The 17664-nt window shown below is 44.4% G+C and overlaps 1 protein-coding gene across 6 annotated transcripts in view; it reads right to left on the bottom strand.

Annotated features, from left to right (window-relative positions):
* Positions 1-17664, bottom strand: part of UBE4B (ubiquitination factor E4B) — a 75764-nt gene that overhangs the window by 16865 nt on the left and 41235 nt on the right. For all 6 annotated transcript variants that reach the window (XM_079986764.1, XM_079986765.1, XM_079986766.1 and 3 more), the window contains 9 exons: positions 14351-14492; positions 13465-13565; positions 13254-13368; positions 10240-10323; positions 6723-6779; positions 6441-6557; positions 5327-5425; positions 2974-3087; positions 392-590 (listed from right to left, as the gene is read on the bottom strand). In XM_079986764.1, coding sequence (XP_079842890.1) covers positions 392-590; positions 2974-3087; positions 5327-5425; positions 6441-6557; positions 6723-6779; positions 10240-10323; positions 13254-13368; positions 13465-13565; positions 14351-14492 — 1028 coding nt within the window. The remainder of the gene's footprint in view (positions 1-391; positions 591-2973; positions 3088-5326; positions 5426-6440; positions 6558-6722; positions 6780-10239; positions 10324-13253; positions 13369-13464; positions 13566-14350; positions 14493-17664) is intronic.

Genomic DNA, 17664 nt, shown 5'->3' with positions numbered 1-17664 from the left:
CCTGGATGCAACTGTTAACTAAGGGTGGGAAAAAGCATGTTTCTTCTTAAACAAGTTTCTAGACCTTAAGGCTGCAAAGCTAGATATGAAAAGTGTGCATGGGACCAACACAGAGTGAAATCTCAATGCCAGGAGTCAAGCAAGATTTCCTGTGTTCTAGATCGCTCCGTCTATTCCACAGACTACTGGAAATTCAAATGGCCAATACATTAAAAACAATATTTAATTTCAAAGGTCTCACAACTCTATTTTTCTTAAAGCATAAGTGCTAGGTTACCTTGGAACAGAACTTCCAAACACATAGCCCAGAATAAAACAACCCACAAATTTGTTTTTGCACATCTGCCAAGGAACAAAAAGGTGGAGACAACAGCAGCCATCCGTAACTCACACAGCTCAACCATCCAGCTGCCAACATCCTCCATGGTAGCTTTCACTCGCGTCTCATCCGCTGGGAGTACAATGCGACACCGAGGATGGAAGATGTAGGAGGGGTCAACCGTCTCAAGCTTGATCTTCGTGCTCAGCTGCTGAAGCACCCACAGGAAGTTGAGCATAAAGCCGTCTGTAGAGACCAATCTGTCGTCTGTCTGCAAGTCCAGGAGAAAGGGAACAGAGTGCTATCTAAGAACTGGAACTTCAGGAAGATAGCACCGTATCTGAAGCTGGGCTCAAGGGCATCTTAAGGACAGCCTTCCCACTTGTGAACCTGTCTACGTAGATCGGGGGTGGTGGAACCCTTTTAAGTCCAAGGGCCGCATTTCCTTCTGAGCAACCTTTTTAGGGGCCACATGCTTCTGGTGCACAAGGCCAGAGACAAAAAGTGGGTGGGGAAATTAATGCAACTATTACCTTTGTACAGTAGGCAAGCTTCTACACACACTCACACATCTGTCTTTATCCTCCTCCCAGGCAAGCAAGAGGCATTATCAGAGCTCAAGGATGAATTCCAGACAGGCACAAGCACTCAAGGAAGGTGTGAAGAACGGGTGGCAAAAGGCAGAGTTCTAAAGGCCAAACAAGAGGCCTGGAAGGCCACATGTGGCCCCTGGGCACAAGGTTCCCCCACCTCTAATTTAGAGCATCGCCAGAGGGTTTGCTCAGAGTACAGCTGGCAGTGTGCCTTTGGAATTACCCTCCCCAGAACTGTTTGCCTAGTGCCTGCAGAGCTCTCAGCTGCTAAGCCACAGATTTTACCTTGGCCAGGTGCCCCCTAGCTGGCCTGATAAAAGCCACCATCTCTCCCAGCTTCATTTCCCCCGCTTGCCTAGTTTATAGGCTCATACAGTGGTGCCCCACAAGATGAATGCCTCGCAAGACGGAAAACCCACTAGACGAAAGGGTTTTCCGTTTGGAGGTGCTTCGCAAAACGAATTCCCTATGGGCTTGCTTCGCAAGACGAAAATGTCTTGCGAGTTCCTGCGGGTTTTTTTTCCTTCCCACCCCCTTTTTCTAAGCCGCTAAGCCGCTTATCTGCTTATCCGCTAAGCCGCTAAAAGCCGCTAATCCGCTAAGCTGTCAATGGGCTTACTTCGCAAGACGAAAAAACCGCTAGACGAAGAGACTCGCGGAACGGATTCTTTTCGTCTTGCAAGGCACCACTGTATATACACACACACTGCACAATAAACTAAGTATCTAGGCAGGGAGTATTAACACATCCATAAAGCAGCAGAAAAAGACGACACCTGGACAGCGATACACAATAATCCATGGACTGAGCTACATATCAGAAAAGTCCTGTGTAAGCAAAAGGTGTTTGAAAAATGCAAGTAGAAATGGGGATTGTTTACAATTAATAGGCAAGGAATTAAACAACCTAGGCTGGAACACAATATTTTATCATCACAATCATCATCATTTTATCATCATCCTGCCCGACAGGGACTCAAGGTGGCTTACAGCTAAAATAGAAACAGCTAAAAACATTTTTTTTTGGGGGGGGGGGACCAACCATTAAAAAATAATTAAACACTAAACCCCCTATTTCTTGCAGAAGACAAATGCCACGTGGCACACTTAACAGTGCCTCTTTGGCTGAACATAAAGATCGGGCAGTTATATAATGTGCGGGGATTATACTGATTTACCTGTTGAGAGGATTATAAGTAGACAATGCACATGAAGTGCTTACAACACTTAAAAGCCCAAGATAAAAATATTATTCTCTTCCCAGCTCCAACTTTTATTTATGTAAATATTCTGAAGCCACTTTTTCAGCCCTGTTTGTGCCACACCCCCCCCCAAAAAAAGCATGGCCCTCAAGTCTAACACTACAAGATACAATTTAGCCAGCTAGAGGCAAACAGACATTACTTTTTTATATAAACAACAACAACAACAACAACAACAACAGAAGTATAGCAAAACTCAAGGAACAGCCAGCAAAAAAAGAAAAGGGGAAATGGCATGTTTAAAAACTGCTGTTTCAGTTGCAATAGCTTCTACTCTGATTTGTATTGCATATTTAAAAGCTGCAAACTTTTAAATTTTAAAAGCTGCAAGATTAATGGGCATGGGGCGGGGTGCATGCAAAATTACAATTAAAATGTTATGACTTGCTGGTTATTGACAAGTCAAGGCTCCAACATTGACTGTCAAAGCAAGTAACACTCCCACCTCCCCAAAGGGAAACAAAAGTGGCTCACTAACAGGTAGCAGAGGACATCCTGGGATGTCAGGAGGGGCAGGGCATAAGCAAAAGAAACATGAGAGGAGGAAATCAAAGACTGTTGGCTGATATCCTTATGCAGAGCAGACGGACATGCATAGTGATGCAAGGGCTGACAATATAAATCTGAGGACTAGAGGCTTGGTAGCAGGAAGGTCAATGCAGAGGGTGGGCGAGGGTGTTCATGGCAACAGAAGAGACAGCCAAGTTTATGATTTCAAGCTGATCAAAGAGGGGAGAGGGACACAATAAATGTGCTAACAGGCTTTCACGACCAATCTGGATTGCGGGCACAACTTCACCTGCATCTGGGCCTTCTTCATGTTGGCGTTGACCATGGCTGCCATGTAGCTGAGAGCTGCCTCTCGGGTTTCTCCGTTGAGTAACACACTATGCAGGATCTTAAACAGCTCTTGCTGAAGATTTTTACAAAAGGAAAGTCAGAAAAAAGTTAACTGAGCAACTGCAGCTTTCACTGAGAAACAGCTGTGTAGCACAGCCTTGGTGGCAGTCTCTGGATGTCTTGGGCTCCCATCAGCCCCAGCCAGCATGGCTAGCGGTCAGGGATGATGGGTTTGTAGTCCCAAAAACACCAGGTGGGCACAAGGCTGGTGCAGAGAAAGGTCACATTCACACCATACATTTAAAGCTCTATGATACCACTTTAAACAGCTGTGGCTTCCTCCAAAAGAATTTTGGGAGCTGTAGTCTGTTAAGAGGGGACGCAGGTGGCGCTGTGGGTTAAAGCCTCAGCGCCTAGGGCTTGCCGATCGAAAGGTCAGCGGTTCGAATCCCTGCGGCGGGGTGCGCTCCCGCTGCTCGGTCCCAGCGCCTGCCAACCTAGCAGTTCGAAAGCACCTCCGGGTGCAAGTAGATAAATAGGGACCGCTTACCAGCGGGAAGGTAAACGGCGTTTCCGTGTGCGGCTCTGGCTCTGGCTCTGGCCAGAGCAGCGATGTCACACTGGCCACATGACCCGGAAGTGTCTCCGGACAGCGCTGGCCCCTGGCCTCTTAAGTGAGATGGGCGCACAACCCCAGAGTCTGTCAAGACTGGACCGTACGGGCAGGGGTACCTTTACCTTTACCTTTAGTCTGTTAAGGGTGCTAAAGAGCTACAATTCCTACAATGGCTTAACAGTCAATCCCTCTTCACAGCGAATTCTGTGAACTGTAGCTCTGTCAGGGCAAGAGGGGTCTCCTAAGAACTCTCAGAACTCTTAACAAACTACAGCTCCCGTAATTCTTTGGGGTGGCAGCCAAGTGGTATCACAGTGCTTTAAAAGTATGGTGTTAATGTGGCCAGGGTCTTAGCATAGTTGGAAACTTCAGTTACACAGCAGCTGTAGTCTCTATTCCCCTAATGCTTCTGGATTTTAAGATGACCTCGCAAATATTGGTCAAAAGTAAGGTTTGTATCCAACTCAGAGCAGACCCATTTAAATAAATGGGCATAGGTTAGTTTTGTCCTTCAGTGGGTCTGCTCTGAGTATGGCTAGAACTGGATTAAACCCTAAAGCTACAACTTTTAAATAATCAGTTAAAAGTAATTAAAAATATTTTAAGTGACTACACTTAGGCCCATAATTAATCAGGCAACACATTTAAAAATGCGAAGTTTTTAAAAAAATAAAATAAAATAAATATGCAGACAGCAGCAGTCATCTGAGAAGATGAATTCCCCCTTCGCTCTCAGGCACAGGAAATAACACCTGTTGTAGCAGGAACCATCTAAGCACCAAAAGCGATATTCAGCAAAGTTTTACTCAGAGTTGATCCACTGAAATCAATGGACCTAACTGGGTCATGTTTATTCATTTCATTACATCTGCTCTGAGTCAAATGTAGCTGAATACCACTCCAAGGATTATGACCAGCTTTTTATTATTCTACTGATTTGTTTCATAAAAATTATACACCTCTTGATTTAGGTTGTGTTTTTTTTACAAAAAAAGTTTAAATAATAAAATCAGTGCTTTTTTTCTGGGAGGACGCAGGGGTACGCATACATACCCCTAAACATTTTGTAAATCTTTGTACTTTTGTCCATTTACCGTATGTATTTTTCCTGATTTGAACTATAAAATGGTAATTTTCTTGAGTCAAAAATGAGAGTACCCCTAAACATTTTTTTAAGGAAAAAAAAAACATTGGATAAAATTATCATAAATTTATCATAAGAATTAACAACAACATTTGAAAAGTTAAAATAATAATAAACTAGGAACAGATTAAAACTTGCAATGACTTGGTACCTCGGAAGTCGAACGGAATCTGTTCCGGAAGTCTGTTTGACTTCCAAAACATTCGGAAACCAAGACACGGCTTCGCAAACCAGAATGTTTGCAAACCGGAACATTCACTTCCAGGTTTGCAGCATTCCGGAGCCAAAACGTTCAACTTGCAAGGTGTTCGGGATCCAATGTATGACTGTAGCAGAGTAGGCTTGATTTTAAGCAGGCGCCAAAAAGAGTACAGTAAAGGCACCTGCTTGATGTCAAGTGTAGACTCACTGGGATGAACAGGACCTAGGTTAGTCATGTCCATTCATTTCAGTGAGTCTGCTCTGAGTATGGTTGATGCTGACTGAGAGGCTTAGCAAAAACATGTTCTCAAACAAGATAAAAAGCAGCCAATTCCTCTTCAGCACACCTACCCTTGCGGATTCCAGGTAATGCTGCAAAGACTGGCTAACCACCCTGGTGTTTTCGAGGGTAATGGCAGGTCCAGAGAAATATTTTTCGACCACTCTAGGCTGCAAGGAGGAAAGAAAGAAAAAAGTCAATGAACGACACAGGTATGTTTTATTTAAAGTACATGTAAAGACCATGTTTATAGGCAGAATCAATTTCAAGGCAGCTTATGATATAGAAATGCAATAAATAATTAATGATATAGGTAAAGGTAAAGGGACCCCTGACCATTAGGTATAGTCGTGGCCGACTCTGGGGTTGCGGCGGTCATCTCGCTTTATAGGCCGAGGGAGCCGGCGTACAGCTTCCGGGTCATGTGGCCAGCATGACTAAGCCGCTTCTGGCAAACCAGAGCAGCGCACGGAAACGCCGTTTACCTTCCCACCAGAGCGGTACCTATTTATCTACTTGCACTTTGACGTGCTTTTGAACTGCTAGGTTGGCAGGAGCAAGGACCAAGCAACGGGAGCTCACCCCGTCACGGGGATTTGAACCGCCGACCTTCTGATCGGCAAGTCCTAGGCTCTGTGGTTTAACCCACAGCGCCACCCGCGTCCCAAATTAATGATATACAGCATACTTAATAGCAGTTAAAATTAGACTAACACCCAACAAGCCCAGAATTAAGTAAACTAAAAACCATGGTTTGCATCTAATGCTAGTCCTACTCTGAGTAGATCTTCTGAAATGAATGAACATAACTAGCTTAGGTCCATTAATTCCAATGAGTTTATGTAGGACTTAGTTGGATACAACTCTATCACTCTTGCCATAAAGCCAAAAAACACAAACTGGAGCAATGGCCAGTGAGAACCAACACGTTTAAAGGTCTCTCCTGAATGCTTGTAGTGATAAGGCTTGGTGAACTCCCAATGGAAACATATTCCAGAGGTGTGGGGCCAGTACAAAAAAGGCCTTGTCCTGCATGCCTGCTGACTTAACAGCCTTCTGCAGTGGGTGCATAAGAGGTTGCAAAAGGAGGGAGAATCTTTTAAGATAGACCACAGCAGACTAGACAAAACTTATTTGCTGTAGCAGAAGATCTTTTTGCTTGGGTCTCATTCGCTCATCACTTACATCATCTTCAGCAAAGACAGAGAGACTGAAGAAAGCCCCGAGGTAAGAGAGTCTTTGCAGTTCCCGACCTGTCCCGGGGCTCAGAGACTTCGGCAGCCACAAAGGCAAAGACACAACCTGTGGGTACAAAAGGGTGACAGGGAAATGACTGGCATGTGGGTTGGAAGGTTGTAAATTGCTCTGCTGCCTGACTGATTGCCCCTTGATAGAATCTGATGGATGCTGAGCACTGGAAACCAGCATTAACTCAAAAGGAATTGTAAGAACAGGTTTTCCACTTACCAAACTGCACACGGGGTGAGATTTCCCAAACTTGATTTCACATAGTTCACCTAAAGCCTAAAAACAGAAACAAAAATAAATGAGAGAAACAAAATGATCCAAGGACATTTCTACACAGGTTCTTTGGCTGACTAATGGGGGGAAAGAACCATATGTTGGATGGAGGGCTCTTAAAAGAGTTGCATCTTAAGAAGGAGTCTTTCTTTGGACTCTTCCAGCGGCTAGCTTGTTATGACAGCTATACGTGACCTCCTGGTTCAAAACACCAGCTGCCACCACCTTAGGAGAAGGGCTCTAGTCTTCATGCCCCTGTGAGTGGGCTTTCCAAGAGGCACCTGGCTAGCCACAGAGGGAAATAGGATGATGGTCTGGATGGCTTGAGAGCTTAACCTGGAGAGTATGTGCTTGGGAGTATGTGCAGTCATGTCTCAGAAGTTATCAGAGGTAAATCAACAGCTCCTATGGCCTATAAGCAGTGTGAATACTCTGGATTGGCTAGTCCTAGTATATTTATGCTGGGGACCTGACCTCCCACTCAGCATAAGAATGTAAGAAGAGCCTGCTGGATCAGGCCAATGGCCCATCTAGCCCAGCATGCTGTTCTCACAGTGGCCACCCAGATGTCTGTAGGAAATCTACAAGCAGGGCCCGAGCAAAAGAGCACTTCCCCTTCCTGTGTCTTCCAGCGATTGGTATTCAGATGCATTACTGCCTCTTGGCCATGAAGGGAGAGCAGAGCCATCATAGCAGGACATCCTGAGAACTCCAGATTTTCCAACAACAAATAACACACAAGCTCCAGGTCTAGATTTCTGAGCCAGGCCACAACAGTTTTCCTCCCCAATTTACGTTGGAAGCAAGTTCTTACAAGGGATGAGAGGACAGCCTGCCAACTCTATAACAGGAGTGGGGAACCTGTGCCCCCGCCAACTCCCAAGAGCTTCAGGTAGCACAGCCTACAGTCAGAGATGATACGAGTTATATGGCTAACCTGATCCAAAACACTCACCCACCACGCTCACACATGAAAACAAAGACCACCACAGCCAACCACAAATGAATAACCACACCCTAGGACAACCCCAACTTCTCTCACCACCAAAAGAACACAAGTGAACAGCAAAGAACCTGCACAAGCAACGCTTACACCAAACCCTACATATAGTAAGTAAAAAAGAAACATCGCCCCCCGACCCCACCCCCACCCATCTCCCCCCCCTTTCCCCCTTTTCTTCCTAATGTCTCAACAAATGAAACTGATTTGTAAAAATGTTACATGGGGAAAAAATACGAGAGAAGAGACATTGCACACACTTTTGTAAATCAAGAAAATCTTTAATAAAAAAGAGATGATATGAGTTGAAGTTCAGGAACATCAAGAGGGGCACAGGCCTTGCCTTTATTTAATAGCTTTTTAGTCTGCCCTTGAAAACAAAAATCCTCCCTCTAGTCAGCTTACACAACATCGCTCAATGAAAACACAAGTAGCAAGGAGGAGAAAAGCCAGTGCACCAAGCCAACCAGATCAATTAAGGGCTAATTGTTCTTTAAAAGGTTTGGGGTGATAACCTGGCAGCGAAGAAGTTTAACCCTCTCAGGCCTGTCTCTCTGGGAGAGAGCCTTGCACAGGCAGAGGGGACATCACCAGCAAGGTGCTGTCTGCCCCTCGCCACTCCTAATGCAATGGACGCAACACACACACACTTACACTTCAGCATAAGGGACAAAAATGCATTCCATTTATCCACATCTCTCCCATCCAGGGCAAAATCTCTACCAAATTCAACTTATGGTTCATCTCCCTTTTGCTCATAAGAAGTTAAAATGGGCACCGCAGGGAGAGGACACATTGCATTTCTCCAGCCAGCAGGTCAAGTTCTTCCCATCTCTGCTGCCTAGCCAAGTGGCTGGCAAACTCCAAAACGACCAGGCAAGGGTTAAGCAGCGCTTGGGGAAAATAGATCTATTGTCCTCAGTGCACCAAGGGCCCCTTTTGTCTTGCAATTTGAGAGCAGAAAGTCGTTGGATGATGTTGAGAACCCAGGACAAAAAGAACTTTCATCTACATCCTCCCAGTGGGTTGGGCAGGCAGGACAGAATGAAATTGAAGGAAATTCAGAAGGACAATGTGCCACACATCCTGGATGTGTTATAGGACAACATATATACTCCTTTTGGTTAACTCTCTCCAGCACTATCATTCCAAAGACATGAGGTTAGGGAATATTATAACTGCTGCCACTGTCACTACTTGTGGATACAGGCAGCCCCCCCCCCCGATTTACGCGGGGGTTCCAAGGCACCGTGCACGTCAGAAAGATCATGTAGAATTGAAACCCACTGAAAAAGCCTGCAAACACCCCGTTCCACCCTTTTAGTGGCATTTCTATGACATCTTTATGACGTTTCTGGGTTTGTTGCGATGCATGTTGGCTCTCTCCATTAATTTCAATGAGTCTACTCTTGGGTGAGACTAACCCTGATCTAGAGTCTTGTTATTTAATAAGCAAATAATAAAATCCATAGTGTTAGCTGCTATGCTATACTACCTCTTGCGTATATACACACACAGTGGCTTATTCAAAATTGAAACGCTAATTTAAATAAAATACTGGCTTAAAAATCAAACACGACAAGATCCGCAATAGAAATAGGAGCAGTTTCAACACTAGTAGCAGAGACATAAAATCAAAACCATGGGAAAGTCTGAATAAAATTGAATTCAAAAACGTCTGAATTAAATCGAAATCTCTGGCTGCCTAAATGCATCCATGCCAGACACATTGTCCAAATCAAGCCATGTTGCACAAGAGTGGAGCAAACAGACACAGCAATCACAGAGGGATCTTTTCTCTTTTTTAATCAAGAGTCTGCTCGGCTTGAAAGAGTCCCTGCTGCTCTCTGCAGGGACATTTCAGTTCTACTCCAAACAAAGCCTCTCTCCCATAAAGCAGACGGCCTGATTCCTATGCTAATCACACCCTACTAAACTTCCAGGTTCTCACTGAGCTGGTACACCTGTGGCAGAGATGCACTGCTTTCAGACTGCAGGTGGGGACTGAATGATTCAGTGCTCCTACCAGGGTGGCGGCAGGAATACAAGTGAAGGGCTATGCTAGATCTTTATTCTTTGCATGCTAGTTCTCCATGTGCTGTACTTATGGAGGAACAGTCTATCATGTGATATCCCTCCCCATCCCTCCAACACTGCAGTATGAAGTGATGTGGCCCAGTCACAGGCTGACCACCTCCATGAGAGATAGGTGGGCAAGATACAGCCCTTGACCAAATTTCATATGGGTAGCAAAAAGAGAGGAAAAGGAGAGCAGCCAAAAATAGCCCCACCCACAAAAAACAGCCCCCTACAGAATGCAACCCTGGAGAGGAAAATCATCATCAACAACAACAACCACAACAACATTGTTCATTGTCAGGAGAAATTGTCTATCTACCTGGTGCAGACTACCAGCAGATGGGAAGATTATGTACAGGGAGAAAACTGAGGAAGGCTACTCACCATTAGGGGGTATTTAAAATTGTCACTATCAAGGGAACACTCTTTCGAAGCAACAGCCAGGCCTTGTAAAATGGGGATAAATATCTGTTCAGAGAAGAAGGAAAAGGGAGAAAGAGAATCATGACTCTTGTACTTTCTACTTTAGCAGGCAAGGCTAATCTGTATTATTGTGTATTATGACATTTATCAAGTATGACGATGATGATTTAAATTTATATACCACCCTTCATCCATAGATCTCAGGGTGGTTCACAATATAATGACTTTGCATCGGCTATTATCATTAACTTTAAATGGATGACTATTTAAGTTGTGTATTGTATGAGTATTATGTTAGGCTATGTATGTTTATTACATTCTATGCTGTAACTGGTCCTGGGTCTTTTGACAAAGGGCTGCATATAAATTTCAACAAAATAAAAATGAATAATCAAGCCCCTGAGTATGTATCAACTAGCTAGAACCAGGCTTACAGCATTATTATTATTATTATTATTATTACTACCACTATCATTATAATCATCATTGTATTTGCAGATTTAGTGATAACATTATTATACTGCAAACCAACTGAGATGTTTTACCGCAGTCAAGCAGTCTATACAGTCTGTCAACTAAATAACAGGCCACCAGGGGCCACCAGGTGGCGTGTTGGAAGATGGCCGACAATAACATCTCTCTGACCCATACAAGGTAATTAAGGGGCTACTATGGGAAGTATGCAGCCTTCCCCCCCCCAGGAGGTGGGGGGGGGCTGTCTTGCCAGCGGTGTTCACAATGCACCCCCTGATCCGAGAGATGGGGGTGCCGAACACTTGGCACGAGCCCTCGGTGAAGTCAGATCTTCCTGACGCCGATTCCAATTAGCGCGTGCTGGTTGCTTCAGCTCGTAATTATAATTGGAAACATACGATTGGAAATGAAGCTGAAGCACATACATCAAGTAAAGCTTGACAGATAAGACTGCTGATTAATGGATCTCTGTGACCGGAAGTGACGGATGGATAAGTAGATCTTCTGATGAATCACCACTAGGAGACTGTATGTTTGGAACGAAGGGGGGGGGGTGGAGGAAAAAACTTTTTTTCTTTCTTTGCACGATGTGATATTAATAACCCTTCACCCCAGAAAGAAATAAGATCGTCGCGTTTTTACTAATCATAAGCAGGATTTTAAGAACTGTGTGGGATGGATTACAACAGGAGAGAAGACTGGTGAGAAAGAGGAAAATTTTTATGACGCAGTTAAAAAATGGCGTCTCGCCAAGACAGGCTTGCCGGAGAAAGAAGGACAGGGGGAGGAGAATCAGGATAGTTCGAAAGAGAAGGAGTGTTGGAATGCAAGTTTGACCTGACAAAGCCCCCTGATATATTTGATTTATTTGGCTAGCCTGAGAAAAAATAAAGAACAGACCGAAGATTAACTTTGTTTATGGAAGCGTTGAACAGAGGCTGTCCCTGAGCGATATGAAGAGTACAAAACCCACACAGAGACGCCAGTTTTCAATCTGCTTGTGAGAATCATCAGAGATCGCAAAGAAAGGAATATATGATAACAACAAGATGAGAAAGAAAGAAATAAAGGACTATCCGGATCGAACTGGATAGAACTGTCTAATTAAAGCAGTAAAATAAGTGATGCCTGGAGTTATCCGGAATTTTGGACTCATGCGGAGCTTGATGTATGGGTACCCTCAACAAAATTTAAAATTTGGCTGTATAATTTGGAACTAATGTGATTTGAATAATGTGATGTGATTGGCCCGTTAATAAAAATTATTTTAAAAAAACCAAACTAAATAACAGGCCACCATTTCAACACAAGTTTTCAGGGCAGTGAACGCTTAACTAAAAAAGAAAACACAGCAATAAAACTATAAAACAACAATATCTCAAGAACAGTCAACAGCAGAATATAGTCACAAAACTATCAACAGCAAAATCATCCTGTTAACCCCCATAAGCCAAATGTAACAGCTGCATTTCAGTAGGTGGTAATAAAAGGGATTGAGCGTATCTCCAATGAGACAGAATTACAAAATGGGGGAGCCATCACCAACTAGGCCCTATCTATGACAGTCTCATGCACCAGTATTGTTTTATTTTAGTGAAGTTCATATGCCTTTAAGGGCATGCTAATCATTACACCACTTAGTATGCAGCATCAAACTGCAAGGGGGGGGGGGACTACTACTCTCTTGAAACTTGAGGTCCTTGTGCTCTTATTTCCTTCAAGCCCCTCCCTCAAAATTCACTTGACCAGAGCCAGGAATACTTTGGAACAACCCCTAGTCCTAACACCCTGTTGTAACCAAGTCAACATATTTGTGCTCCTCCTTCCTTGCATGGCCATGCATTCATCCCACCTCCTCTTCTGTATTTCCTTGTATCTATTTTTAGATTGCAAGCTCTTTGAGGCAGGGCAGGGAGGGACACATCAAACTCGTTCTTTTGTAATGTGCCATGTACAATGATGGTGCAGCAGTATGGATAGAGAGACGTGAACAGAATCACCCTTCTGCATTTATTACCACAACAGCTCGGCAAGGAAGTTTCGGCTCAAAGATTGTGATTGGGCCAGGAACACCCAACCAGCTTTGCGCCTGAACGGGAATTTGCATTGCACTCTCCCTAGCTGAAAGTGCAACACACTAACCCCAACACCAGTGGAGCCAGTGTGGTGGTGTAGCTAGACCTGGGAGGCCAGGGTTCAAATCCTCAGTCATACAGCTGACTGGGTGATCTTGGACCAGTTCCTCACTCTCAGCCTAACCTACCTCACAGGGTTGTTGTGCTGATAAAATGGGGAGAACTATGCATGCTACCTTGGGCTCACTGGAGGAAAGGTGGGATATACTTGCAATTTTATCTATATGCACACACACACACACACACACATCTGTGAATCACTGTAGGTTATGTGTATAATGCCCAAAGTGAACAAGGCCTCTGCACAGAGTTTGCGTTCCGTTATTTGGTATGATTGCAAGTCACTAAAAACAACCGGTCACTTACCTGTTTGAACACCTCTTCATCCTGATGGGTCGTTCTCACCAGCTCTTGGATGAAGCCAAAAGGGAGATTCCTACAGAGCATGTACGGGACTAGCAACGACTGCTGCTGTAATGACCTTATGCACGAGAAGGAGGACATGGGGTGAAGATTGGGAGGAGAGGGGCTCACGAAAATACCACCCAACAGATGGCAACAAGCAGGCCCAACTCACCTCGGTTGCGTTAAGGATCCTTGGAGCACCAAAGCAGCATGGGAAATGCATTGAGATCGGATGTTGCTCAGTAACTGGCTCACCACCGGCTGGCTACACATCTAAGGGAATAAATTGAGTAATGACTGCCAGCAATGCTGGGGCCCAGCCACTGCAAACCCTAAAAGCAAAGCGGCACATTTCTTCCTAAAACCTTTTACTTCAGGGGTGGGGAACAGCTGCGGCCCTCCAGCTATTGCCAGACTACAACCATCCCAAACCACTGGTCATCCTGACCAAGGCAACATAAAGGTGATTAAAAAACGTCAGTAGTGGTTACATTAGTAATGTATTTGTGGCAATTGAAGGTAGATTTTGGTACATTATTTTTCCAGGCATCAAAAGTTTGCTACAGCTCATAACAGTATTTATTTATTTATTTGTAGCGTGTTGTTGTTGTTGTATTATTATTATTTGAATTTATAAACTGCCCTATACCTGGAAGTCTCAGGGCAGTTCACAGAACAAAATCAACATATAAAACCACAAAATATATAATCAAAATAAAAACAACAACACAACCCCCCCAAAAAAAACCCCACCACATTTTAAAAGGGTATAGGATGTCAATCAAATCATCCAAAGGCCTGGTTAAAAAGGAGCCAGGTGCATGGCACCTAAAGGTGTATAATGAATGTGCCAGGCAAACTTCCCTGGGGAGAGCCTTCCACAGACAAGGAGCCACTGCAGAGAAGGCCCTGCTCTTTAGCAAAAAATGCTCAAACTTCTTCTCTGGGTTGGAGGGATCTGGAGTGGATATTGCACCTTAAAATTCCTTTCCCCTCCCAAAAAAAGAAAAGAAGAAGCAAAAACTGATTGCAAAAAAGGATCCTTCTCCTCAACATACCTTTGGTGCTTTTCTCTCCTCTATCCCCACTCGGTCAAAACACTCAATGAGGTAGTTCAGCATCTCAGTTTCCTTGCATGTCTCGATGGTGAAGTGGTCGCTGCATGAGTCAGAAATGCTGGCTCCTCCAGAGCCTCCACCACTTTAAGGGAATAAAGGAAAGAATCATAAGCTAAGTGGCTGTAAAGCCATTTCTTCCCACAGCAGTCAGTGAAAGTTGGCTGTCCGTGGAGGGAATGCTGTGGCTTTGCACCACTTGCACAGAAAACTCTCCACAGAAAAGCGTAGACCCACAACACGAGTTGTTTACATCTGTTAATTTTCTGCTCTGGTGGCAGTACTACTTAATTTTTTTAAAAGGTTTGCTGGTCTGCAAACAACCTGGCTCTGTCTCCATTCACAGAAACATAGAATTGTAGAGATGGGACCCCAATTGTCATCTAGTCTAACCCCCTGCAATGCAAGAATCTCAACTAAGCACCCATACCAGATGGCCATCCAATCTCTGCTTAAAAACCTTCAAGGAACCAGAGTCCACCAACTCTTGTGGGAGTCTGTTCCACTGTCCAACAGCTCTTACTGTCAGAAAGCTCTTCCTGATGTTCACTTGGAATCTCCTTTCTACTATCCACTGACGACGATGTATTACAAGTCATATCAGAACAGGGGCCTACACTCAAAAAGCTCTGCTACTCATTGCAGTGGCAACAACTGATTCAATCCACATGAATCGTGCAATCGATGTAAGCCCTATTCTAATATGGCAGGGATGGGGGAACCCCCGTATCAACCAGACAGCCACATTCCCTTCTGGGCAAATGTAGTCAGGTTTTAGATACCAAGGAGACAGCCTTCCTGATCGGCCCCACAGAAACGAGGCAGATCCTCAGTACCTGCTTGCACCTATGTCACGCACACAGGATAGCCAGCCAGTCTGCTCTGTGAAAAGCTGGTATATTACTCAGGGTAATCATTCAGTGACAAAGCACATGCATTGAACACAGAAGGTCTCCAGGTAAGACTGAAATGCTGCTAATTAGTGTAGACAAGGGGTAAGGAATCCTTTTTAAGTTTAAGGGCCACATCCCCTTCTGGGCAACCTTCTACTCCAGCACCCTGTTCTTAGAGTATCCAATCAGATGCCTTCAAGCAGGACCGGAGCGCAAGAGCTATCTTTCCTCCTGTGGTCTCCATCAACTGGTATTCAGAAGCATTGCTGCCTTCACCTGTGGAGGCAGAGAATAGCCATCCTGGCAAGTAGACACTGATAGCACTCTCCTCCACGAATTTGTCTGATCCTCTTTTAAAGCCATCCAAGGTTTGTGGGCATCGCTGCCTCCTTTGGCAGCGAGTTCCATAGTTTATAACTGCACTTCCTTTTATCTGTCCTGACATCCGCCTTAAAGGAAAGGCATCCTTAATCTGAAAGACCCTAGAGCTACATTTAGATCACTTGCTGAGCAAACAGGGAAGCCTCTGTCCTCAGTAACAGGAGCAAATCACACACAGCAACACACACACACACACACACGCATTGTGGAGATAAAAGCAACCCTCTCTCTTAAGTAATCATATACCAGATGCCAAACACACCACCTACAGTCTCCAGAAGGCAGCTTATCATATAACATTTGCTTTACAGATTAAGAAAGGCTGATCGCTGTACACTTTGTAATCAGCCACAAGAGCTGTTTAAAATCCAGGCAGAATTACCATCACAGCACACCAAGGATATATGCATGTGTGGTGTGTACGTGTGTGTACACACACACACACACACACACACACACACACACACACACACTCTAATTGCTGAGATAGATTTTCTGTTCTGTCTGAAGCCATTATTAAGACTTTTTTTTTATGTGCTGGCTATTCTTTTTAAAAAATTATTTTATGCTGTTAGCCAAATTTCCCTGGTGGAAGGGAAATGGAATAGCCCTTTTAAGTATGCACATAAATAAAACTGGCCAGCATTAACATTTCGCAGTCAATCATCTGCAAAGCAACAGACAGGACATCCACTTCTGATTCACAGGCTCCTCCCATCCTTAAACCAATTAATTAGCAGCTCCAGCCGAGGAACTCTTTCACACCTTCCATCATTAAACCTGCACGGTCACTTATGATTAGCATTTCCTTTACCTTGAAGACAACACCTCACAGCAACACACAATACGGCAAATTCCTGGTTTCTCAGGTGTGTGAAACAACCCTGGAAGGGTGCATGTCTTAAAATGAAGGGAGGATGAGCAGTGCTGACTCTTAGTCAAATACGACAACATGCAAAAGTAGTCAGGAAACAAGCAAAGAATGACTACTTTGCAGGAGAGCGGGATTTTTATCACCTTTGTTAATGATAAAACTAATGATTTATATCCTCCTCTCCATTGTATGATGGTTTGGACATCTTAAAGTGAATTGCTCTTTTGCTAGATTTAATATATTCTAGTATGTGTTATGATTCACATATAAATTGATATTTCTTTGCCACGCTTGCCTGTCTGTTGGGTTTTGTTTTGGGGGTTTTTTGGTTGGGGAGAGATTTGGTTTTGTTCAATTGGTCAGTTCATTTATTATAATGGTTCTGTGTATGCTTAAAAGGTAAAGGAACCCCTGACCATTAAGTCCAGTCATGGACAACTCTGGGGTTGCGGCGCTCATCTCGCTTTACTGACCAAGAGAACCGGCATTTGTCCGCAGACAGCTTCCGGGTCATGTGGCCAGGATGACTAAGCCACTTCTGGCAAACCAGAGAAGCACACGGAAACGCCGTTTACCTTCCCGCCGGAGCGGTACCAATTTATCAACTTGCACTTTGACGTGATTTCAAACTGCTAGGTTGGCAGGAGCAAGGACTGGGCAACGGGAGCTCACCCCGTCGCGGGGATTCGAACCGCCAACTTTCTGATCGGCAAGCCCTAGGCTCTGTGGTTTAGATCACAGCGCCACCCAGGTCCCTGTGTATGCTTGGTGTAACACAATTGCTTTATTCAACTTCCTCTGCTTATGTATTACTTATCCTTGAAGACCTACTAAGAATTATCCCAAATTAAAAACAGAAACAGCATGATGCTCCATACTCTGACCCACAGTTGTTGCTAGAGGCACCTCATCAGCACAGGATTCACTTCCATGTCCACACCGAGCGACTCCAGTTCAACTGACCCCCTTGAAGTGCTTTAGGGTTCCTATATAGCCACCAAGACCAGGCCACATGGGTACTGAGCACTGGAAGGAATCCAGCATTGCACTGCTACCAATGTTCTGCTTCTGCTTGCCCAGTGAAACAATCTGCTCCCCCTGCACACTGT

The sequence above is a fragment of the Podarcis cretensis genome (assembly GCF_951804945.1).
Source record: "Podarcis cretensis genome assembly, chromosome: 8".
In the NCBI taxonomy this organism is placed as follows: Eukaryota; Metazoa; Chordata; class Lepidosauria; order Squamata; family Lacertidae; genus Podarcis; species Podarcis cretensis.
This window is presented reverse-complemented; position numbering and strand designations above follow the sequence as displayed.